Source organism: Bos javanicus, chromosome 19 (genome assembly GCF_032452875.1).
Source record: "Bos javanicus breed banteng chromosome 19, ARS-OSU_banteng_1.0, whole genome shotgun sequence".
Taxonomy (NCBI): Eukaryota; Metazoa; Chordata; class Mammalia; order Artiodactyla; family Bovidae; genus Bos; species Bos javanicus.
Genome location: NC_083886.1, coordinates 58,850,638 through 58,875,636, shown reverse-complemented (window position 1 = coordinate 58,875,636; position 24,999 = coordinate 58,850,638). Strand labels below are relative to the sequence as shown.

The window sequence follows — 24,999 nt, the reverse complement described above, 5'->3', positions numbered from 1 at the left end:
TCCCAATCTGAATTGCGCAGTTTCACTGCGATATATATTATTTAAAAAGTGTGAGGGTGGGGTAGAGGGGTTCAGCCCCTCTCCCTGCCCCCGTGCCTGTCCTGCAGGTCCTGTGGAGGGGAGCAGCACCGGGCATTCATCCAACAAATATTCCATGGACCTACTATGTGCTGGGCTTTGCTTTGTCCACATTGATGCTCCCTTCTGTCCTCCCTTTTCCCCTTCCCTGGCTCTCCATCCCTCTCGACATCCCATCATTCATTCATCCAACCACCCCCATCAATCCACCCACCCTTCATATAGTGAGTGATCTAGATGGATGCTGCGTCCGTCTTAAGGATCATCCATGGCAGCTCTGAGCGACTCTGTAGCTTTATGAGCACTGCCTTTGGAGAGTTATCAGCAGCACGCAGAACCTCATTCTTGCCTTTATTAAAAATTTTTGAAAATTGGTGCAGATGTATGAAAAGTTTAACACTGCCGCACAGTCTATGCAGAGGCGCGTGGGAGTAACTACCACACGAGTGACGGGTGACAGGAGGCAGAGGTGCAGGGTCCCGCCCGGAGGAGGGGGAGAGCTGAGCGCTGAGGATGAGCAGGACTTAGTATCAGAGGGGAGGACCCAGGCAGACGCCTGGAGTCGGGAAGTGCGCATGGGAAACCCGCTGGCTGGGCTGAAAAGGCCGGTGCTTCTGCCCGAGTAGTAGGGGAGAAAAGCCCAGAAAGGCAGCAGTGCGAGACGGAGGGGGCTGTCAGGTCAGCCTGGTGGATCTGAGAGTGTCTTTCTCGGGTCCCTGGTGGCTCAGACAGAAAAGAATCTGCCTGCAATGAGGGAGACCTGGGTCAGGAAGGTCCCCTGGAGGAGGAAATGGCAACCCACTCCAGTATTCTTGCTGGAGAATCCCATGAACAGAGGAGCCTGGGGCGCTACAGTCCATGGGGTCAAACAGAGGCGGACACGACACTGAGCAACTAACAGTTTCACCTTCTCAGTTCAGACCTGAGGCATCCTGACCTTCAGATAATCTCAAATTAAGCCCCTACCAATTAGCCTTTCGAGTGGTTAACACCCAGATGCATCTGTAGTCACAGAAATACAGTCTGGCTTCTTTTAAAAGGCTCTCCAGCACAATTAGAGGATCTCGCGATCTCCCAGGGGCAAGAACTGCAGGTTTATCTTTCCTTGTATCTCCAGCATCTCTAGGAAGATGCTCAACCTGGGCTCGTCTAATGGGAGGAAAGCGAGGAGGGAGGGAGGTGAGTTCAAAGTGAGGTTCATGGTAAAGGACTCCTTCTCTTCAGGTGGGTTGCTCTGTAATAAGGCCCACAGGGCAATTACATTCTGATGTGCAGTTATTAAATGGGAGGGGAGAAACAAATATAATAAAATGTAGACATTTGTAAGGAGGTTAAAAATAAAATTAAAGTGGAGGATAAAAATAAAATCGATAACCTCAGGCTTCCCGGAGCCTGCCAGTTCTCTAAGAGCTGAGGGTAAATTGGTGCCGAGAAAATAAACTGCCAAGGATGGGATGGAGGCTGTGAGGGAGCAAAGGGGCAGAGAGAATGCTGCCTTCCCAGAGCTGCCAGTGTTTTGCAGGTGCACACACCGCCTCCGGAGGAAGCGGTCAGGAGTTGGGGAGTGTGTGTTCGAGTCTTGATGTCACCTCTCCCAGCAATTGACAAGCCTTGATTCTCCCCTGGGTAAGACTGGGGTAAATGACCAGGCCACCCCTCACCAGCACACCCGAGGGTCACCGAGGCCCTGTGGGTGAAGTGCTTAAGGCAGGGGCTGCCCAAGGAGTATTCCACAGAGGTCAGCTATTCCAGGTTTTAACTTGCTTTTGTAGTTCCAATTATTCATTTATTGCTGCTCCACCAGCAAGTGCGATCGTAGTTCCTTGACCAGGGGGGTCTAACCCACATCCCCTGCAGTGGAAGTGCAGTCTTAACCACTGGACCACCAGGGAATTCCCAACGGTACCAGTTCTTAAATGGACTTCCCAGGCAGTTCAGTGGTAAAGAACCAGCCTACCAATGCAGGAGCTGTGAGTTCAATTCCTAGGTCAGGAAGATCTCCTGGAGAAGGAAATGGCAATCCACTCCAGTATTCTTGCCTGGGAAATTCCATGGACAGAAGGAGCCTGGCAGGCTACAGTCCATGGGGTCACAAAGAGTCAGACACAACTGAGTGACTTCACTTTCACTTTCCTAGAAAGAGTTTCTAAAATATACACAGGAGAGTCCCTTCAACCTGAATATTCATTGGAAGGTGATGCTGAAGCTGAAGCTCCAATACTTTGGCCACCTGATGTGAAGAGCTGAGTCATTGGAAAAGATCCTGATGCTGCGACAGATTGAAGGCAAAAAGAGGAGGCAGCAGAGGATGAGACGGTTAGATAGATAGCATCACCGACTTAATAGACATGAATTTGCCCAAACTCGGGAGAAGGCAATGGCACCCCACTCCAATACTCTTGCCTGGAAAACTCCATGGACGGAGGAGCCTGGTAGGCTGCAGTCCATGGGGTCGCTAAGAGTCGGACACGACTGAGCGACTTCACTTTCACTTTCCTGCATTGGAGAAGGAAATGGCAACCCACTCCAGTGTTCTTGCCTGGAGAATCCCAGGGACGGGGGAGCCTGGTGGGCTGCCGTCTATGGCGTCACACAGAGTCGGACACAACTGAAGCGACTTAGCAGCAGCAGCAGCAGCAGCCGGCAGATAGTCGAGGACAGCGGAGCCTGGTGTGCATGCTCATGAGGTTGCAAAAAGTCGGACATGACAGGAGAACAACAACCCTTCATTTAAATGAAAAACATCTCTGCCTAGATGCCCAAGTGCTGCTGCTGCTGCTAAGTCGCTTCAGTAGTGTCTGACTCTGTGCGACCCCATACACGGCAGCCCACCAGGCTCCCCCGTCCCTGGGATTCTCCAGGTAAGAACACTGGAGTGGGTTGCCATTTAACACAGAGGCCTAATGAAAGTAGTTGATAATAAGTCCTAACACAGGTCTTCAAACTGGGTCTGAAATAAAACCTAACAAAGGCAAGGAGGGATTTGGGCGGAGGAATAGTCAGTCAAGAGTCGGGGCAGGGAGGCGGCCCGCTGCGTTCAGGAAGCTGCACTGTTAATCTAGGCCAGAAGAGGGCAGAGAAGCAGTCATATGAAGGGCAAACGCCTGTGTGGTTTCTTGACCCTCTGCAGACACCGTATCCAGCTTCCTCTGGGGCACGATTTAATTGCCCGGAAGTGGAAGTCTCTTCCTTTTCCGCTCTCTTCGCTTCTCGCCCCTTGACGTGAGTCTCTAGTGCCGTACGTGGGGAATGGGGTAGTAATCTGTGGTCATCCTCGCCGGGTGTTATCTGAGGACCCCAGTCCTGGGTTGAAGGTGTTGCGGGGGGAGGGTGGGGTGCGATGGGGCCGGCATTTCGGGGGCACGGGGCGGGGAGGCAGGGCCGCCGCCAGTGCCCGCGCCCCCGTTGACGCCGCCAACGCTTGTCTTCCCTGCAGGTTCCGGTCGCGCGCCCCGCGCCTCGTCGCTATGGTGAGTACGACCCCCACTTGGGGCTCTCCCCGGGGGGCGCAGGCAGGACGGTCTCGGCGAGGGTCTTCAGGGGCCTCAAAGGGGCTGCCGGGGTTGGGCACCCCAGCAGATGCGTCTCAGCGGCTGATTGCCTTCGCTCTCTGTTGCAGCCTCGCAAAATTGAGGAAATCAAGGACTTTCTGCTCACAGCCCGCCGCAAGGACGCCAAGTGTAAGTGGGCGCCCTGGACGGGAGGCGGCGATCGCGGGCTCCCGGAAGCCCCCGGAATGGCTGGCGGGCGCCGGGCGGCCGCTTCTGCCCTCGTCTGCTGTCGGGGTTCGGAGGTCTCAGCCTGTCTCCCATAAGACAAGGCGCTTGGTCCGGGGTGTGTTCTCTTCCTTCCTTGAGAAGGGTCCCCAGGGGTTTTTTGTTTCCTGGTGTGTGTTGGGTACTGTGAACGGATGTGAAGAGCTGACTCGTTGGAAAAGACCCCGGTTCTGGGAAAGACTGAAGGCAAAAGGAGGCGACGGCAGAGGATGAGAGGGTTAGATAGCATCACCGACCTAGTAGACAGGAGTTTGCGCAAACTCCGGGGGACAGTGGAGGTTCCTGCTGGGGGGACGTCGGGAAACTCAGGTTTCACAAACTCGGAGTCAGTGCGGGTGTTGGGTTCTGGGCCGAGGACAAGCTCTGTCACAATGAACTACATCATTTTTCTTCTCCGTGTATTGGTGTCCAGGTTTATAAGCGAAGGGGAAGGGTCACTGATAGGAGACACACAAAGCGGCAAGGCTTTGATCGACACGTGCCAGCCCCAGCTGCCCGCGTGTTCTCTCTTTACCCTGACTGTGAGAGGGAGTTCTCTCGTCTCTTTGGAGGGGGTTTGGGGAGCTGGTGGTCAGCACTGGGTTTGGACTGGGGTGTGGTGCAGCTTTAACACGTCTCTTTTGGGCTGCTGCTTGCAGTTTCCCTCCCCTCCCAGATGCGTCCTAAAGGGAGCTGGGTAACTTGTGCAAGCAGAGTGCTCTTGGCCGGACGGATTCAGGTGGGCTACGGCCCTGAGGTCTCTGATGCCCTGTCTCAGTGGTGGGGTGCAGCGCTGGCTCACTGCAGAGCCTTTTGGGGATTTGTGGGGGGCGAGGAGAATTGTAGTTGTGTCCCCGTTACCTGTAACAGGTACTGTGGGAGCTGCAGGTGACCACGTGCTTGTATTTTTTTATTTCCAGTCACGTGCAAAGAGAAACTTTATCAGGTCAGCTTTAGTCCAGACCAGGGAATTTGCGGTCACTTACTGGGTTCAGAGGCCAGCTCTCCAAGTGGGTAACTCTGACCCCACCATTTCCTCTGTAGAAGAGGGGGTGGTCATTCCTGTCTCACAGGATTGGTGTCAGGATCAGATCAGATAACCTGGTAGAGAATTTTAGCACAGTGAAGAGATGACACCAGATCCATCAGACTGCTTTGCGTTGCTGTTAAAATGTGACCTGTGAAAGGAGGGGTCAGGTTCCCCTGGATATTATAAGGTGCCCAGGAAGTCTTTTTTGGATAAACTTAAATTGTCTTCCTGGCTGTAATTGTAACATAAACAACGCCGAGTTCACCATTTGGGGGTGTGCAGTGCACGTACTGGGTTTGTATTCACATTGTAGGGCAGCCATGCTTTGTGAGAAATTCTCATCTTGCAAAACTAAAACCCTGTAACCCATTAACCAAGAGCCCCCAGCCATTTTACACCAGGGACCGGTTTTTCCACGGGCTTGGGAAGATGGGTTCCACCCATCGCCCACCTCCTCCCGGGCAGCCTGGCTCCTCACAGGCCTTGGGCCAGTGCTGGCCTGTGACTCTCCCTGCAGCCCCTGGCAACCACCGTCCTTGTGTCTCTACTGCTGTCTCTTCTGCTCTGACCACTGTCAGTACCTCACATAAGTGAGATCGTGCAATACTTGTCCTTTCATGACCACCTTAGTTCATTTAGCGTAACGTGGACATTTAGGTGGTTTCTGCCTTTGGCTCTTGTGAATAATGTTGCTGTGAGTTTTGATGTAAAATCTCTCTTGTTGTTGCTTTCAGTTCTTTTGAGTATATTCCTGTAAATACAATTACTGAATCATATGTTGTTGAGTAAACATTTTTTAAGAGTTGCTTAGTCTGACCTTGTGAGAGTTCAGTTTATAGGTGTACGGCAGCTGCTAGGGACAGCAGTCTATTCAGCTTTGAGAGGAATGTTAAGATAGCAGGATAGGTTGGTTTGAATAAACATCCACAGTTCTGATTAATATATTAGAGTGTGAGCCGAGGCAGCCGGTGCCTTGGGCAGGTTCGGGCACAGTTTTGCTTCCTGTGACATGCCCGACCCCTTCAGCAGTTCCTGGCAGAGATGGAGTTGCGTGTCATGTGGCTAGGTCAGCCTGCGCCATGGGAGTCAGAACGAGCAGTTTGATGGGTGCCAGACATGAGTCACCTGGAAGGGGCTGTCTTCCCGCCTGCAGAGTAGCTCCTGGCCTCATAGAAACGCATTGACGCTTGTACATAATCAGATTGTTGGCTAAATTTCAAACTGCACGCTGTTGAGCTTGGGGCACACTTGGGGCTCTTTATTGTCCAAGCTGTGGTCCTGATAGAGAATTTTAAAGCCATATAAGGTGGATACTGGATGGTCTGGAGTGTGTCACTGTGCCAGATGCTACTTGTGTTACAAATACAGACCTTAACTCAGGTTCTAGAGTATTGATACAAGGGAAATGTAGATTTCTGACAGAGAGGTCAGAGGGGGGTGGGGGATCTTATTTTCTGCTTGATCAGAGGGACCGCGAGGGAGGGGAGCACAGCGGTCACGGGTGCTGCTTTGTGCAGAAGCAGCAGACAGCAGGTGGACTGTGCGACGTCTCTCCTGTGACACAGTCTTACTACTGCTCTGGTCTCTGGTAGCCGTCAAGATCAAGAAAAATAAGGATAATGTGAAGTTTAAAGTTCGATGCAGCAGATACCTTTACACCTTGGTCATCACAGACAAAGAGAAGGCAGAGAAGCTGAAGCAGTCCCTGCCCCCCGGTGAGTAGCTGGAAGCCACGGAGGAGGGTGCGGACGGCCCGCGGCGGGGGGGGCCCGTGTCAGCGGGCATGTTTCCCGACTTCTCTCCAGAATTAGGAGAGTCCCTTCTGTGCTTTGTCTAACTGTCTGCTCCTGCCGGTGGTGTCACGTAGGCGGTTCTCAGAAGTCAGACCCAGAGGGAGCCATGCCTTTCTAATACAGCATTGTGCCAGCTGGCGCTCACTCCCTGGGCCACTCATTTCATCCTCACCATGGCCCTGCAGGGTAGGGAGGTGCTGGGATTGATGGCCCCCCTTCTCACTGATTGAGAAACTTACTGAATACAGCAGATGATGCGGGTGGATTAAGCAGAGGGGCCATCCTGGTGGTGGAAGGCTCAGCAGAGCAGCTGGGCGCTCAGAGCCCAGCCAGGGTTCCACGGGCCACGTCCTCACAGTACAGGTCACCAGCGCCGCTGCCTGGGTGAGAGTTACCTGCGTTTTTATTATCAAACACTGACTTAATGTTTGACGCAGACCTTCCTGGTGGGCTTAATTTCTGAGCTCTGTGAGCCCTCTTTAGCCCAAGTGCCAGATCCAGACAGGCAGCAGTGACTCGGACAAGTCGTTTGATTGGCTCACGTTTCTGTGTCTTTGCCTCTAGGTTTGGCGGTGAAGGAGCTGAAATGAACCACGCATGCTGCTTTGAACTGTATTAAAATTTTTAAAATTCTCAAAATGGCCTTTGTCTTTGAGAACAGGGGTGGGTGGGTGCTAACTTGCTGATGGCTTCTGGCGGGAATAGCGCAGGGGTCGTGGCTGCTGCCTCGTTACCTCCCCAATCTTGGGCTGTGATCCCTCCCAGGGGTCAGTTAAGCCATCTGTTTTTTTAAGTCTTAATTTTGAAAGTAAGGAGAAATAGGCAGTTAAAGAAGTCAGATACTGATGGAAATAAAGCCAGTCTCCACTCCTGAGATTTAAAAGTCACTAAAGTAAAATAAGCTCCCCGGTGATGAAAATGATAATTCAAAGGAGTTGATCGGCCTTCTCAGAAGTGGCAGTAAATGAAGCCAGCTTTTCCTCAGAATCCTCGGGATGTGGGTGGCTTTTGTTTCTGCCATGTTGAAATGTGGCACCACTGGAGGAGGGGCCCTTCCCTTAGACTGATGGGAACTGAGGCAGAGTGCTGGGAAGGCAGGCTGGGGACCGCCACTCGGCAGCCCGAGAGCGGGCTGTGGCGGGGATGCCTCTGTGCCAAGGGCTGGAGGCTGAGGCGTCCTATAGGACCTGTGCCGGGCACCTGTGGAATAGTATCAGACTCTGTTTTCTGCTTAAAATGTGTGCTTGAAGCACGTGGCCCCCCTCCTCTGGGGGGAAAGGATGGGGTCCTGTCACTGAGGCAGGAGGGGGTGTGGAGGCGAACTGCCCTGCCAACTGGCAGACACCCACCAACCACATGCACAGGTGGGTGTGTGGAATTTTTTTTTTTTCCTCCAGACCTGGGTTCTCAGGCACAGAAAAGAAAAGTCATTCCTGTGTGTTTACTAAGTAGAGCTCAGGAGTGGTGCCAGCTGGTCACCAGATGAGCGCAGCTGGAAGGACTGTTTAGGTGAGAGTTTCCAAGAAGGAGCTGAGAATGGAGGTGAGCGGGTGTCAGCCCAGCGACAGAAGCCCTGGGAGCCAAGAGACCGACGTGAAGTCCAGAAGACGCTTAAAGGGAGGAGCCGGAAATCGGACCCCGGACCCCAGGCAGTGCAGCGGTGGCTGTGAGGGGGGAACATGCCTGCTGGCTCCGGCGTGTGAAGGTCCAGGTCGTGTGGCAGCTGAGGTCCCGGCCCCGCCTGGCTCCACTCCCTGCTGGCTTGCTGGTCCTGATTTTTCACGTGCTTTTTCCATGCCTGGCAAGTTGCGTCAGTTGTGTCCAGCTCTGCGACCACATGGACCGTAGCCTGCTGATGGTGGTCCCGTCCTTGTCAAACTTTGATTACGTTTCAGAGGTTTATTTTTGAGTTCTGTCACTGCCTCACCTCACCTGCACGGTTCCCAGTCCCTGCGAGGGCTCCGTACGCATCTGTCTGCGCATCTTGGTGTCAGAGTCGCCAGGGGAACAGTCAAGCACAGAAGGGACTCAGGCAGGATCGCCTTCAGCAGGGGCTGTGGGTCCCCTGTGGTTGGTGGGTGTCTGCCAGTTGGCAGGGCAGTTCACCTCCACACCCCCTCCTGCCTCAGTGAGAGGACCCTCATCCTCTGCCCCCAGAGGAGGAGGGCCACATGCTTCAGGCACACGTTTTAAGCAGAGAAAACACTGAGCCTGATAAGATTCTGCAGGTGCCCTCATGGGTCCTGTGGACGCCTCAGCCGTTGGCAAGGAGGTATTCCCGCCACAGGCGCCGTCTCGGGCTGCCGTGTGGTGGTTGCCGGCCTGCTTTCCCCAGCAGTCTGCCCCAGTTCCCGTCAGTTTATGGCAAGAGCCCCTTCTCCAGTGGTTTTAGAGTCCTGAGCTAAAATAAAACTGAGGGCCTTTCTTGGCGCGGTGTTCCGGGCGGGCCACAAGGTGGCGCCAGAGTCCGGCAAGTGAGGGCAGGAGGCCAGAGACGATCTGGACCGGGTTTACGTTGATAACATCTAAGGGGCCAAGTGCCTGAGATGCCTGGCGGTTTCTCTCCTGGGAATTCTGCAGCATGTGAGGTAGTGAAGCGTGTGTTTTGTGTTCTTCTGGGAGAAGTGCCCTCCGGGGCTCTGGTTGTGACCAAACCCAGATGGGGCGCCTTCAGCGGCTCCCGGTCTTGCCAGCCCTTTCACCATCCCAGCTTCCCAGGAAGAGGGCGGGTTTACCGCTTGGGCTCCCTTTGTCCCCGCGCATTGTGCAGAGACCAGCCCCAGCTCCTAGGATACAAGCCCCGCCGGCATTTGTCTAGAGAAGGCATCCTTTCACGCTGTGGGTCTCAGCCCTGGCCTCTGCCTCCCAGCCAATTGGGGTCCTCTAAAAATTCACTCCGAGGTGGCCAGGGCTGAGTCCAGAGATTCTGTGTGAGTTGGCTTGAAGCATCGCTGTGTGCTGGAGCCCTCGGGTGCCCAGGGCCCACCACTGCCCTGCTGAGGTCAGCCCACAGCTTGGGTGAGCTGGTTCTGGCCACACTAGGTAAATGGGGAGTGGGGTGGGCAGGAGGGCTGGTCAACCCAGGAACGAGTCCCCGGGTGGGCTCACGCTTCCTTTCTGCAGTGCCGCTTCTCTGGAGGCCTCTGGTCTGCTGGGTGCAGACTGGCCAAGCAGGTTTGTGTTCAGGATGCACCCCGAGGCTGTGGTGATGGCCTGAGGGCCAGCTTCTGCTGTCAGCACCAAGGGTGGGGTGCAGGACCCCCTTACGCTGCCCGCCCCCGCTCTGGGCCCAGCCCCCGCTCAGGACAGGTGGGCTCACTCCCTGCCACTCACAGGGAGGCAGACCCCTCCCCCACCCCTCTCCCCTACGGCACTTGGAGTTCACAGTTGCGACTCTAATCTTCTACAGGAACAGCAAATCCTCCTAACTTCCGGGTCAGGGAGGCCAGGAGCAGCAGCTGCAGCCCGGGGAGGGGGGGACCGTGTCTGTGGCACCAGGCAGTGCCTATCCCGGAGGTTCCGGCCTGTGAGGTCACGCTGCTGAGTGCCAAGGGCCCTCCAAAATCGCTCCAGGTGTCCGCCTTCCTCAGCGGCCAGCATGGCTGGTTCAAGACCAGATCCCTTGCTAGGGTCCATGGGGCCGTACTGGCCCACCTTGCCAGCTTCTTTCTCTCTCTTTTTTTTAAAAAAACTATAAATCAAGGCTAGCTGAGATGCAATTTACAGTGAAATTCACCCTTTTTGGTATCCAGTTCTGTGTTTTGTACCGCTATGGAACCACCACTGCAGTCCAGAGAAAAGATTCTCAGCCCCCCGACCCCAGTTCCCTCTTGCACCCCAGTCCTTGGCAGCAGCCATGGGAGTTTTCCAGCATCTCTTTGTCACTCCCTTGGTTGAGTTTGGACTCACTGATTGATCCCTCTGTGCCCTGCGGTCCTTGGGCCCTGATCTCACCATGTACTGTCCCCGTGCTCAGAGTCCAGCCTTCTTCCCAGGATGCCCTGAGTTAACTCCTTCACATCCTTCAGCTCTCACCTCCTGTCATTTTTCAGGAAATGTCCTCGCACCACAGATTTAGTCCCATTTTACAAACCAATGCTGGGCTCTGGAGGGCACTTGGGGGTGGGGTGGGGTTTGTAATTAATCACTGTGTGGGATAAAGGCTGCCTCCCCTCACGTTTAAACCAGACCCCATGCAGGCAGGAATGTGTGTTTTGCTCATCAGTGTATCCCCTAGAGCAGAGAAGGTGCTCAAAGTTTGTTGAATTAATGAAAGGAAATCCCAATGACAGGAACGGTGCTCCCCAGCGTCGAAGATGGATGGCTGCAGTTCTGGGAACCTTGACCAGGACTGTGACCTGGAGGAGAGAGAAGTCTTAACTACTAAACAGGGCTCCGTCTCCCAGTCCTGGATCTCTAATAAGGGAAGGGGTGTGTACTGTACTCCCCTAGCAGTCAGTGCGGGTCACCCATGGAGTTTCACCTTCATCCACTGGTTCCCCAAGCCAGAAACCTAGAGGTCTCCCCACCTCAAACACCTCACCCCCACCCCACACTACCACTGATCAGACTGCCAGCAACTCAAGCCTGATCTCAGGACCCCCCCTTCACTCCTCTACTTCACTGACCTCAGACAGCCCTTTACCCAGCCTTGGACCCTGTCCCAAGACTTAGCCTCTCCTTCTGGCACCGTGCATCCTGCAATCACAGAACGCTGTTTGGGTCCTGGGACCGCAGCCCATTTCTGCCTGCGAGGCTCTGTTGGACCTGGGACTGCACACCCCCACCCAGCCCCAGCCCCACCCCGGCATCCTGATGCTCTGACCCTGCTCTGCCTTCCTCCAGAGCACCGCTGAGCTAGCGCCTGTCCTTCTGTGGGCACCACTACCACCTGGTGCTAAACCACAATCCCCGCCCAGCCAGACTTGCCATCAGCTTTTGTTCTCCGACAGAACAACGTCTGGCACCTAGTAGGCCCTTGGTTAATTTGTGTCTCCCTGGGAGGTCTAGCCCATCCTGGCGCTCCCAGGCTCCCTCCCCTCCCCCAGGCTCCAGGTTCTCTCCCCCGGGAGGTCAGGGCCCTCCAACTAGCTCCTTCTTTCAGCTGGGACCCGTTAATCATTTGGGCAGATGACCTGGGCGCTCCCAGGGCAAGACCATGTTTACAGAGTGGACGCTCAATCCCGGATGAGAGTGAATTTAGAACTAGTGACCCAGGGACTGGGTCCCTTCAGTCCAGTCCGCAATCTGTCAGTTCATGCTAAGTCACTTCAGTCGTGTCCAACTCTTTGGGACCCCATGGACTGTAGCCCGCCAGGCTCCTCTGTCCATGGGATTTTCCAGGCAAGAATACTGGAGTGGGTACCATTTCCTTCTCCAGGGGATCCTCCCGACCCAGGGATCGAACCTACTTCTCCTGTGTGCCTCCTGCATTGGCAGACGGGTTTACCACTAGTGCCACCTCTACCCTCTAAAAGCGCCAGTAACGGTCAGCCTCGCCTTTCTCACGCCATGACTGCCGGTGCATTCAGACAGTCTATATACTTGATTTGATGATGTGACCAAAACCCTAGGGACCCAGTTCAGTTCAGCTGCTCAGTCGTGTCCGACTCTTTGCGACCCCATGGACTGCAGCATGTGAAACCCTGTCCATCACCAACTGCCAGAGCTTGCTCAAACTCATGTCCATAGAGTCGGTGATGCCATCCAACCATCTCATCCTCAGTCATCCCCTTCTCCTTCTGCCTTCAATCTTTCCCAGCATCAGGGTCTTTTCCAATGAGTCAGTTCTTCCCATCAGGTGGCCAAAGTATTGAAGTTTCAGCTTCAGCATCAGCCCTTCCAATGAATATTCAGGACTGATCTTTAGGATGGACTGGTTGAATCTCCTTGCAGTCCAAGGGACTCTCAAGAGTCTTCTCCAACATCACAGTTCAAAAGAATCAATTCTTCAGCGCTCAGCTTTCTTTATAGTCCCAACTCTCACATCCATACATGACTCCTGGAAAAACCGTAGCTTTAACTAGACAGACCTTTGTTGGCAAAGTAATGTCTCTGCTTTTTAATATGCTGTCTAGCTTGGTCATAGCTTTTCTTTCAAGGAGCAAGCGGGGACCCAGAGACTGTTGTTAAGAGACAGATTCAGAAGCCTTCTGGGGGCTGTTTTCCTTTCTTCCACCTCTTTCTCCCAGACTTGGGCCAGGTCAAATTCCAGATCAAAGAAATGCTTCGGGTTCTGGGGCGTAACCCCTGGTGACCCCAGGGTGAGCCCGGGGCAAGGGGCCGCCCTGGAAGGGGTGGGGAGGGCCCGCGCTCGGGGGGGCGGGGCCTTATCCTCGGCTGGGCGGGGCCGGGCGGGGCGGGCGCGCGTCCCGGACCGACCGGCAGGCGGGCGCACTCGGGCTGAGCCATGCCGGCGGCGCGCGTGGAGTACATCGCGCCCTGGTGGGTGGTGTGGCTGCACAGCGTCCCGCACCTCGGCCTGCGCTTGCAGCCGGTGGACAGCACCTTCAGGCCCCGCGATGAGAGTTACCAGGAGGTGAGTCCGCGACCCGGCGCCCCAAGTCCCCGCACCGCCCTTTCCCGCCTCCCAGCGCGCCTCGCTCCGCGCGCCTCCAGACCCCACACCCCACCCACCCCACACTCTCTCCGCAGCCTCTTCCCGCGTCGCCCTTTTCCCCGCGGGTCCTTGGCCCACAGCCCTCCCTTCTGGGAACTTCACGGGCCTGGACAACTGGAAAGATGGGAGTTAAGCCGGTCAACGGCACGGGGGGAAGGGCGCTTCCTGCGGGGCGGGGGTTGGGGCTGTGCGCCCAGGGAGAGGGCAGCGCCGCTCAGGGGTCGGGGCTGGGGGTGCATTGGTACCTGAACCCGGTGATTCTCGCGCGCCAGCTGCGGGGGGCGGGGGCGGGACGGCGGGGCGCTCCCCGGGGTTTCTCTCCTCCTGCCGGGAACCAGACGCGCTCTCGCTTTCCGGGTCTGTGCGACCTGGGAGAAGTTTGGGCAGAAACTAACTGGAGTCTGCGGGTTCGTCCCCGCGGCAGCCCTCCTCCCCAGCCCCTTCCAGCCCCTCCGCCTGGGCCCCTCCTGGAAGGCGACAGACCCAGAGGAGAGGGGCGTGGACCCGCAGCCTCATGTGGATAAGCGGGGGAAAGAAAGTGCCCCCTCCCCAGCACCCCCAACCCCTCCTCTGTACAGACACACCTTCTGAGCCCTGGATTTCTGGGGTCTGGGCGGCTTGGCCAGCCTCTTACCCCATCCCCGCAACTCTGCCCTCGTCCCGCTCTGCTGGCTCTTCCCTCCCCGGTTTCTGCACCCCTAGGGGGAAGGGGGTGCTCCCCTAGGCTTCCCCGCCCAGACCGAGTGCAGAATCTCCCAGCCTGGTCAGGTCTGGCCCAGCCCAGTTCAGCCCCCGAGGCCAGGCTGAGTCAGTTTTCTGTCGGGTCAGAGAATCCGCGGCTGGGAAACCCAAGATGGGGCCCGTTTGTTTAGACCTGTGCGCCAATGTGGGGACTTTGACCCCCGGCGGGCAGTTTCTCCACAATGTACGCGTGTGGGGCGGAGCCGGGCCGCGGAGGTCAAGCTGGCAGTCAACCGTTCGCCTCTCCCCCACCAGGACTTTCTCCTGCAGGGTCCCGGGGATCCTGGTCCAGTGCGGTGTGCAGGGCACCGCTGACGGGGGAGTCTAATAATAACCCCTAGCGTCCTGTCACCCTGGGCCCCAGGCCGATGGTGGCTGCCCTTCCAGAAGCGGGAGTGAACCCAGCCCCCCTTCCTGCTGCTGGACGGGGAGCAGTCGGCCAGTTTGGCTTCCCCAGCTTGCACCCTTCCTGGTCTGCGCGCCCCCCTCCCACCCCCTCCCTGAGCCCTGCCTGGGGAAGGCCCCTGGCTCCCTGAGAATGTGGTCGCCTGGGGAGAACTCCAGGGAATCTTCCGCTCCCAGTGAATGCATGAAAAGAGGCGGATATGATTTCAGAGACAGCTGTGTTGCTTGCAGATTGTGTGTGTCTGTATGTGTGTGTCTGTGTGTGTGTCTTTATGTGTGTGTGTGTGTGTGTCTGACCCCACATCTGCTTGTCCCAAACCCCGCGCCCCAGATCCTGCCCTGGGGTCTCTCACCATAGCTTTCTCCTTTCCCCTGGAGGAAAAGTAAGCTTCTGCCAGGGTGGAGACGACCTTCAGGTGTGGGGAGGGGGCTGGACGGGACAGACAGCTGCTGTCTGGCTGTCCTGGTGGGCCTGAGCCTGCCCCACCCCGCTTGGTCCCCTGGAGAGGCGACACCCAAGCCAAAGGGACCGACTCACAGTCCCTGTCCTTCTCCTCCCCGTGTCAGACCCTGGCACTCCAAGGGGCATCCCCTTCCCCCGGCCTCACCCCCACCTTCCTTGCCCTGCTCGGGCAGCCAGAGGGCCCTGCCTGGGATCCGAGAGCGGTGGGGCTGGACAGGACTGGACGGGAAGTCTGGCTCTGGGTGTTTATTTCCGCCGGCTCCCGTTCTGGTAAGTTCCCCTGGTGTCTGACCACAAGTCTCTTCTGGAAGTCCCCTTCCTCCTGAGCAGCAGTCACTGCCCACGTCATTTAGCACCATCGATTGGGCACCTCCTGCCGTCGATCACTCAGCGCTCAGCAGACTCCTGACCCCTGTGCCAGACGTGGGGTCACGTGCTAACCGTGCTGCCAAGGCCTCCGGGGCTCAGCAGCTGCGTAGCTGGGAGAGGGCTGTGCGTTGGAATCCACAGTTTTGCCCCTTACTGTGTGACCACGCAGGTGTCTGTACTTCCCAGAGCCTCCCTTCCCTCTTCTGCAATTAGTAAATAAGCTGTCCTTTGAAACATGGTTAGTACCTAGAGGGTTCCCTCGCACGTGGTGGACCCAGTGACGCAAATCATTACGGACTGGCCTTGATGTTCAACATCGTGTCCAAGTACAGTGACGCGTGGAGGATGCAGACAAGGATCCTCTGCTGTCACAATCAGGAAGGCCTGAAAGACACATGCAAAGGGGGCTGCCGCTCATACCCCGGAGGGCCAAGTGAAGAGTGCCGGCTTGTGGTACAGCGTGTGTGTGTGCTCGCGTGTGGGCACCCACACACGTGTGTACACACCAAGGAGTAAGTGGAGCTGGGAGCAGGCAGTCAAGATGAAGGACAGCTCGGGGGAGGAGGCGGGCTGTGCTGGGGATCTGGACGAGCAGATCGCCTGGTGACTACCCGGACATCCTGAGCAAAGTCAGCCCCAGAACTTCCTTGAGGAAGCAGGTCCCCCCGATCCCACTCACTTTTTGGGGTCTTGGGAGCTGCCATGGAAGCCCGCTGGTGGGTTGATCTTTCTACCCCTCCCTGCCAGTGGACCAGACCCTGAATCCTCACCCAGATCGCCTGGGCCCCATCCACCAGGCTCCTGGGGAGGTGGCAAGCCCCAGGCCGAAGGGGCGCCCCCGCGCTGGGCCTCCAGCTCCAGGTGGGGAAGCTCCAGGTGGGGAAGCTGCCGAGACCCTCCTCACCGGGTGAGACGGCGTGGGGATGGAGCAGATCCCGGCGTCAAAGAGCTAGTCAAAGGACCTCGTAGTCGTTTAGTGGGTATAAAGCCTGTGGCCGGTGCCGGGTGCTTCGTAAGTTGCCACAAGCCCCGCTTGGCATAGAGGAGGCCCCCGCCGGCCAGGTGTCACATGGGCAGAGTTGGGGAAAGGGCCCTGACACTGCCCCCAGCTGTGTCTCCCCAAACCAGCCACCCCGGTTTCCCCCTTCAGCGGCCCCTTCACCATCCATCCCAGAGAGATGGGAGAGCAGACACTGAGGACCCGGCGCCTTTGCGAGGCTCACTGCGCCCCTGCCGCCCAGCAGGACCCCCTGCCTGCTCCCTCTCCCACCTCTGCTCTCCCGCTTCCACTGGCTGGCCATTGTCCAGGGACTTACATGAGGAAGCAGAGGAGACATTCTTCACTTTTTACACGTATCTCCACGTGTTAACTCTGGGCAGTCCTGTTCATAGGCTCCGCAGAGTCTCACACACTCCCAGGGGAGGGTTGGATGCAGAGCTATGGGGCTCCCCCAACTTGGGGGCCTTTCTCAGGAGGAAAGGCCTCCTGAGCCCTCTCCGCACCCCCCCACAGTATTTGAGAGGAGCCAAAGGATGTGGAAGCCCCATTCATCCGGCGTGAACCTTGAGTCATGGTCAGCAGACGCTCACGCTGCCCCACCAGCCCAGGGGGTGGGGGAGCTTAACCCTTTCCAGTCAGGGCCTCGCCCTGCAGCTCCCCGCCCTCTGGCCTCACCCCTGGGCTGGCACACTCTTCATCTCCTGGGGTCTCGAGGTGAGGGGTGCTCGGGATGTTGCCCCCTCCCTCCCCCGCCCAAGTGCAGAAGCCCCTGGGGGCTCAGCTGCCACCTCGGCCTTCCCAGAAGGCCCGTCGGTCACTGCTGCCCCCAGCTGGGGTCCTGGGTTCGTGCTCTGGTTTCTCGTTACCAAGTGACAAACCAGAACGAGTGGTCGCTTGGATGATAGGGCGAGGCCTGAGCCCTGATGCGGGGGCCGTGGGCTGGCTGTTGGGCAGCTCAGGGAGGTGGTGGCCACAGGGGCTGGGAACCTGTCCTTTCTTGGCTCCCTCAGCGCAGGAGGGCGTGTGAGTCGACTTCCTGGCTTCCTGCAGACAGGACATCCTCCCTGTAACACCCGGAGGTGTGTAACAGAGACCTGCAGAGTCTGTTAGGAGCAGAACTGTTGCCTGTTAAAGGGTGGCAGGTGATGGGGGGAGAAGGTTCTGCAGGCTTCTCTTCCCTCCCTCCTTCAGCCCCTCCTGCCTCCAACCTTAACCCTAACCCTGGGCTTCCCAGGTGGCTCAGCAATAAAGAACCTGCCTGCCAATGCAGGAGACTCGGCTTTGATCCCCGGGACGGGAAGATCCCCTGGAGAAGGAAACGGCACCCCACTCCAGTATTCTTGCCTGGGAAATCCCAGGGACAGGGGAGCCTGGCGGGCCACAGTCCATACGGTCGCAAAGAGTCGGACACGACTGAGTTGCTAAACAGCCCAAACCCTGATGCTAGCTCCTCTGCCCCTGCCCTTGTGCTCCCAGTGCCGGAAGAAAGTTCTGGAAGAGAGCTGCTAACAAAAGGGCCTCCAAGTTTGGATTTCCCAGGCATGGCCTCCCCGGGCTGGGCCAAAGCAGGAGTAAAAGAATTGAGGCCAGACGCCCAGCTTGGAGAGGCCCCTCGGCCTGAGAATCCCAGGGCCCTGCCCACAGTACGGAGCTTGCAAGAGGTCAGGGGGCCCCAGTGTGTTGTGAGGGGTGAAATGGGGGAGCAAACCCAGGGATAGGGACAGGCTGTGGTTTGGAGACACTCAGGTGGCACCGCCCCAAGTCGTGATTACTTCCCGGAGGTCCTGCTGTGCCGGATGGGGGCCCGTGGTAGAGTCCGTGGGTTTTCCTGTTTGTGGGGAGATCGAGGGTGAGATTGTCTAGGGAAGCTGGGAGGAGGTCTGACTGTTTGCGGGTCTCTGATTTATGCAAAAGGTTTATCCGGGTTTTGTTTTGTTTTCTTTAGGAATAACTTATAGAGAAGTGTGTTGTCTTAGTAAGTGTACACTTCAGTACCTGTATGTGCACGTGTGTGAGTGTGGTATGAGACACCACCCCAGGCCACGTATATCCCTGACCCCCCGGGAGGCTCCGTCTCCCTTGATTCCCTCCCAGAGGCAGCTGCGTCTCGGGCCCCTGTCCCTGCAGATGAGCCTCTCCGACTTCGCGTCTTACGTCAGTTAACCCGCACAGCCCCTGCTGTTCCGTGTCCCTCGTTTCTTCTGTGTCGCATCTGTCACGTCCACCCGATCACTGGCTGTCGCTGCCACTTCCTTTTCACGGCTGCACAGTATTCCATTTTGTGGCTCTAGCACCTGTTAGGTGTCAGATCTCCTGTTGGTCAGCATTTGGGTTGCTTCCGATGCTTGACTCTTACTGCAGTGTTAGGCTGCAGTGAACAGCTGTGGGGGGGCGGCGGGGACACAGGCCCTCCTTTCTGCCAGGGGAAGGAGAAGGGTTGCCGGCTCGAGGGGTTTGCACACTGCATAGCAGTCTGGAACTTGTGACGGGGATCCTGGGCTCTAGCAGAGGGACCCCGGGCCTGCAAGGGGGTGGCCAGGACAAAGCGTGGCATTTACATCCACCCCTCATTCAGGGGACGCTCTGTATATCGGTGCTCTGTTAAGTGAGTCTGAAGGAAAGGGTCCGCTGTCGTAAGCAGTTCGAGAAAGTCTGTGGACACTACTCGGTGCTTCCCAGACTTGAATGGGATACAGCCCCGCCAGTCATCTCTTGGTGCACTTCTGATTCACTGGGGCCAGGGTGGAGCTGGAGATGGTGCATTCTGCATCTCAAAAGAGGTCAGTGCTGCAGTGTTGGTGAACTCCACTTTGAACAGCAAGGCTCGAACCTCTGTATTTTCTTGGGCTCCAAAATCACTGCAGATGGTGACTGTAGCCATGAAATTAAAAGATGCTTGCTCCTTTGAAGAAAAGCTATGACCAAGCTAGACAGCATATTAAAAAGCAGAGACGTTACTTCGCCAACAAAGGTCCATCTAGTCAAAGCTATAGTTTTTCCAGTGGTCATGCATGAATGTGACAGTTGGACTATAAAGAAAGCTGAGCACCGAAGAACTGATGCTTTTGAACTGTGGTGTTGGAAAAGACTCCTGAGAGTCCCTTGGACAGCAAGGAGATCCAATCGGTCCATCCTAAAGGAGATCAGTCCTAAATATTCATTGGAAGGGCTGATGCTGAAGCTGAAACTCCAGTCCTTTGGCCACTGATGTGAAGAACTGACTCATTGAATAGACCCTGATGCTGGGAAAGATTGAAGGTAGGAGAAGGGGACAGCAGAGGATGAGATGGTGGGATGGCATCAGCGACTCAATGGACATGAGTTTGAGCAAACTCCAAGAGTTGGTGATGGACAGGGAGGCCTGGCATGCTGCAGTTCATGGGGTCACAAAAAGTTGGACACAACTGAGCGACTGAACTGAGCTGAAACCCGTATCCGTCCTTGACCTTCTTCCCCATGGCCCGGGGCCATAGGGCCTCCAGTGAGCAAGCGGCTTGCCTGGGAGCTTGTGCTGGGGGCCAGCAGTGTCAGTTGCCAGTTGCATCCAGTTCTTCTGCCACCCTGTGGACTGTAGTCCGCCAGGCTCTTCTGTCCATGGAATTCTCCAGGCAAGAATACTAGAGTGTGTAGACATTTCCTCCTCTGGGGGATCTTCCTGACCCTGAGATCGAGCCCCGGTCTCAGCACTGCAGGCGGGTTCTTTACAGTCTGAGCCACCAGGGCCCCGGCAGGGGCGGTCCTTCCCACAGTCTCCCGAGGCCAGCCTCCTGGCTCCGTGCATGGGACAAGCCTAATGGTCCAGGCTCAGGGGCCCCCGCCCCTGCCACCCCAGGAGGACTTCTGCAGGGGGACGCATGTGTTCAGGTCCACTGGGCCTTCCTAACTGCCTGTAGGAGGAGGGCTCACCCTCCACGCCGCTGAGTCGGGAGGGTGGCAGGGCAGGTTCCTGGCAGTGTCTGTGATGCATTTACGCCAGGTGGAGGTGAGAGCCACGCTTTGTCACAGCCACCTGTCCCACACCCAGGTGGGCCATCTCCCCTGTCCACTTCTGGGCTGTCCCCATCACTTTGGCCATTTGTCCGTGATGCTCGGGAGCCTGTCGGTCCAGGTGACCAGCAGAGCAGGTGCCCCTTCTCCCTTTTGAGGCTCCGCCCCTTCCTGCCAAGATGACCTCAGAATGCAGGCCTCAGCCTCCAGGTGTGCGCACGCTCCAGCCTGAGACCTGTCTCCTCCTCAGACCGGAAGGATCCCAGTGTCTCCCCCAATCTGCCCATCTCCTCACCGCGACAGCCCAGACTGGAGCGCTGGAGATTCCCAGCTGGGAGCGACTCGGGGGCACGTGTGCAGCAGGACGAGGCCGTCGGCTCAGGAACCTGACTTAGAGCCAGGTCCAGCCCTGGGGCCATCTGGTGTCCATCTGGCTGAGTCAGGAGACTGGAGGGCAAGGAGTAGGGGGCTCCGGGCCTCGTGGCCGACAGCAGCCCCCTTTGTAGGACCCTGCGGTGTTCGGCGGGCCTGAGACGGCGTCTTCTGTTCAGGATTCTGGGCTTGGCTGCCACCCTTGGCATCTGGGGGTCGCTGTCCCTTTCGGGGTGCGGTAGAAGGGACCTCCGCTGGCACATCTCCTGACATCTCCCACTCCCCCCGCATGGAGTTAGCCTCTGGTTGGGAAGGGACTCCAACCCCTAAAGCGAGGCTCAGAGGGGGCATACGCCAGGACGTCTGCCCCAGGCCCCCGCTCAGCTTCTGAGACACCCCGCCCAAGCCCCTGCCTCCTCGGGAGGCCTCGGATGCTCCGGTGTGTGGACGTCTTTCTCCTTGTCTCCCTCGGTCATACCAAGCATCGCCCCCAGACCTCAGGGTCTGGGGACAATTCCTTCTTGTCTCTTGAGTGACTCAGAGCATCCATTAGGCAGGGTCTGGTCCTTACCTTCATCCAGGTATGCATGCCCCAGATGGGGGGCCAGCCTCGAGCCACGCCTCCTGCCTCCTCTTGTCTGGGGTCCTCTGCCCCCTCCCACACCTGAGCTCCATCTCCCCCCAACTCCTGGTGCCCGAGGGCAGGGCGCTTTATACAGAGTGGGAGCGTCAGTCCTGGGAGGAGGGCGTCGGATGTACAGCTCAGTCGCGGTTTCCGCAGCCCCGCTGAGCTCGGGGCCCTTCCCCGCACCCCCCGGGACCCAGCGCTGACGCCCGGCCTCGCCCTCCTCAGTCGCTGCTGTTCCTGGGGCTGGTGGCTGCCGTCGGCCTGGGCCTGAACCTCGTCCTCCTCGCGGCCTACCTGGTCTGCGTGTGTTGCTGCCGGCAGGACGACGCGGTGCAGACCAAGCGCCCCCGCTCCTGCTGCGTCACCTGGACGGCCGTGGTGGCTGCGCTCATCTGCTGGTGAGTGTCCGTCTGCACTGGGCCAGGTGGGGGCACGGAGGTGGGAGGTGGACACAGTGGACGAAAAGTGGCCCTGACCATCTGGGTCTCGCCCCTGGTCAGCCCCTTGACCAGGACACCCCTTCCTCACCTTCCACCTCCAGCCCCACCCCATCATCACAGACCCCGGGTGGCTCATCAGCTGTCTGCCCACGTGGTCGTGCCTGAGCTCCGGGAACCTGGGTGGGAGAGCCTGTCTCTGGGGTGCATGCTGTCCGCTTCCTCGCCAAGCGGTGGGAATCAGATATCCCGGGTGGTTATGGGAAGCTCCCTAGCATCCCAGGCCGCCACCCCTGGTGTGAGCCTCTCCAGCCCAGCAGGGAGCTCCCTGGGCAGTTGACCGGTGGCAACTCCGCTCTCTGCATCCCATCCCCTCCCAGCTGCCGCCCTGGATCTGCAATCAGAGTCTGACTCCAGCCCAGATCAATTCCACCTTCTACAAGATCAATAGCTCTTAGCACCCTCAGCCAGGTCTTCTCTGCTCCAATAGTGAGAATCTCTAACTTTGTGTCAGAGTCAAGCTACTGCTCAAGAAGTGACCCCACACACACGGGCCTTGTTTTCTCATGAGTTGTATTTTTCGTGTTTTCTTTTTTTTAAAAAAATTTTCATTTATTTATTTGGCTCCACTAGGTTTTAGCTGAGGCGTGTGGGGTCTAGTTCCCTGACCAGGGATCGAACCTGGGCCTCCTGCACTGGGAGCACGGAGTCCTAGCTACTGGACCACCAGGGAAGTCCCAGGAGTCGTTTTTCCTTGTTTTTGTATCTGCAGAGATTTTCCCCAAAGCCTCAGGCCCACCTGAAGCACTCTGGGGGATGGTCCTGCTGGATTTGACCCACTGTCTCCAGACGGGGGAGGCAGACGGGGTCCAGTGAGCCTGGGCCATGAGGATGCCTGGGGGCTCGTTCCCGGCAGCTCACAGCCCCCAGGGCTGTCTTCTCTCCGTTAGATCACGGCCACCGTCTGTCCTGCCCGCAGTGTGGGGCTGCAGGGCGGAGGGATCTGGGGTGAGTGCAGTGGAAGTCAACAGTTCCAGTCTCTGGAGATCACAGCCAGGTCGGAGTGAGTTGAGGGAGAAAGGCAGGGAAGCGAGTCAATGAGAGCAGGACGAGGAAGGGTCCAGAGTGAGGCTGGGGGGATGAGGAGGGAGCGGTCTCGAGCTCTGACGCCGGGCTAGTGCCGTTAAGGGGGTTCAAAGCTGGGTGAACAGTTCTGGGTGAATGCAAAGAGTATCGATTTACGCGCTGGTTCACCAAAGTATAGCGCGGGTGCATGCGTGTGTCAGACCCACGAAGCAGATGGGAACCGTGTTTCAAAGTGCACATTGCAGACCACACTGATAACAATGGGTGCAGCGTGGACCGCCCCCCTTCCCCTCCAGGTGATTGTGCCCTGCGGGCCGTGGACCATTTCCTGAGACACTGAATTAGTGGCCAAGGGCTCCCTGGAAGGAGGATTCCATAACAGCCTCCCAGGGGGTTCCTTCGCAGGTCCTGTCTCTTTCAAAGAAAAAGGATAAGTGTAAACACATGTAGCTTCACCCCCACCCCCGAAACCAGTGTTGCGGATGAAAACTCAAGGAGGCTGTTGGATGACTCTTCGGAGGACCCCCAGTGGTGTGAGTCAGATAAAATACAATCAGTGACAGAAGCAAGATTCGAGATGATTTGCTCAGGCTGGAATGTTGGACTAAAACCAACCAGATGAAATTTCACAGAGATGGATTTAGAGTTCTGCTTTTGGTTAAAACAAAATAAAAGTCAGTACAGCACTAGAGGAAGGAGGAGCACCTGGGCTTCGCAGCGGTCCTTGGGGAGAAATCCAGGGGTGTTTGTGGACCACAGGGCAGTGGCAGGGAGGCAGGCCCCTGGGGCATTAGCCCCAAGCTCGGAGCTGGAGGGACCGCCTGGGCTTGGGAGCGCCACTCAGAGCACCAGCCGACCAGATGAGTTGAACCAGATGTCGACCAGGGTCTGGAGGACACGCTTGACTGGAAGAGTGATGAGGAGGGTGATACAGAGCCCCATTCAGATGTCCAGCAGGTCATCTTGCAGAATTGGAGGCTTGTTCCAGGCTGACCCCGAGGACAGCCAGGAATCAGTGGGTGTGTGGTTTTAAGAAGGGACTTTCTGGATCCCTGGTGTTCCAGTAGGAAAGAATCCGCCTACCGACGCGGGGGACATGGGTTCCATCCCTGATCCGGGGAGATCCCACCCGCTGTGGGGCAGCTATGCCTGTGCGCCACCAGAAAGAGAGGCCGACATCACAGCAAGGAGCAGGACTTTCTAGAAGCCAGAACTTTTCAGTAGGATGGGCAGCGTTGGAGGGGGTGGGGGGCGGGGAAAGGATAGAGAACGGAGGGGAGTCCCCAACACTAAGAGGATTTCGGAGAGGCAGGTGTGATTTCACGAGACTTCAGTGGTCCCATAGCCCATGTGTGTCAGAGTCCCCTGGGGAGCCTGAAAGATATGGATTCCTGAGCCCCTCCCTGACTTACTGCCAGCATCAGAATCCCTGGGGCCCAGCCAGCAAAATCTTCCACCCTTTGGAGCCCCAGGATAGAGAACGGGAGTATTTTCCCTTGGGCTAAACAAAACGTGCTGTAAGACTAGTCGGTCAGGCCAGGGCCCACTGGCCCAGAGGCTTTCCCTCATCTCCTGCCCAGCACACTTGCCAGAAGTTTAAACCACCCCTTCTCCCCTACCCCCAGGAAAGAGTCCCTCAGCTGAAGTCAAACACCCGCTCTAATGGATGCTTAGAGCCTCTTGCATCATAATTGCCAAGACCTAGTGATGCTGGGAAAAACTGAGGGCAGGAGGAGAAGAGGGCAGCAGAGGATGAGATGGTTGGATGGCATCACCAACTCAGTGGATATGAATCTGAGCAAACTCTGGGAGATAGTGAAGGACGGGGAAGCCTGGCGTGCTGCAGTCCATGGGGTTGCAGAGAGTCGGACATGACTTGGCGACTGAACACCACCAGTAAAAGCAACCAAGATGCCCTTCGGGAGGTGAACGGCTAAACTGTTTTCATTCAAACAATGGGTTATTATTCAGCTCTCAAAGAAAAATGAGCTATCAAGCCACGAAAGGACATGGAGGAACCTTAAATGCGTATGAAAAGGCTGCATACTGTATGATTCCAAGCATATGACGTTTTGGAAAAGGCAGAACTTATGGGAACGGTGAACACGTGAATGGTTGCCAGGGTTTGGGGGTAGGGGAGGATTAGAAGGTAGAGCACAGAGGATTTTGAGGGCCGTGGAACCACCCCGTGTGATGCTATAATGGCAAACACGTGTCCTTATACTTCTGTTCAAAC

General features: G+C 57.0%; 2 protein-coding genes across 4 annotated transcripts in view; both read left to right on the top strand.

Moving 5' to 3' along the window:
- The first annotated feature begins 3,226 nt into the window (after positions 1-3,226).
- RPL38 (ribosomal protein L38) lies at positions 3,227-7,295 on the top strand. Of its 2 annotated transcripts, none has more exons than XM_061392943.1 (5): positions 3,227-3,300; positions 3,515-3,548; positions 3,698-3,758; positions 6,456-6,578; positions 7,221-7,295. In XM_061392943.1, the coding sequence occupies exons 2-5, from the start codon at positions 3,546-3,548 to the stop codon at positions 7,244-7,246; spliced, it is 213 nt and encodes a 70-aa protein (XP_061248927.1). In that variant the 5' UTR covers positions 3,227-3,300; positions 3,515-3,545; the 3' UTR covers positions 7,247-7,295. The 2 variants fall into 2 exon arrangements, with proteins under 2 accessions (XP_061248927.1, XP_061248929.1); XM_061392945.1 differs by lacking the exon at positions 3,227-3,300 and adding an exon at positions 3,318-3,392.
- Positions 7,296-13,027: 5,732 nt separating this feature from the next.
- Positions 13,028-24,999, top strand: part of TTYH2 (tweety family member 2) — a 35,668-nt gene continuing 23,696 nt past the window's right edge. Inside the window, exons 1-2 of one of the 2 annotated variants that reach the window (XM_061392935.1) lie at positions 13,028-13,194; positions 21,466-21,638. In XM_061392935.1, the coding sequence (XP_061248919.1) occupies positions 13,066-13,194; positions 21,466-21,638 (302 nt within the window). In that variant the 5' untranslated portion in view covers positions 13,028-13,065. The remainder of the gene's footprint in view (positions 13,195-21,465; positions 21,639-24,999) is intronic. The other variant, XM_061392934.1, reaches the window with a different exon arrangement.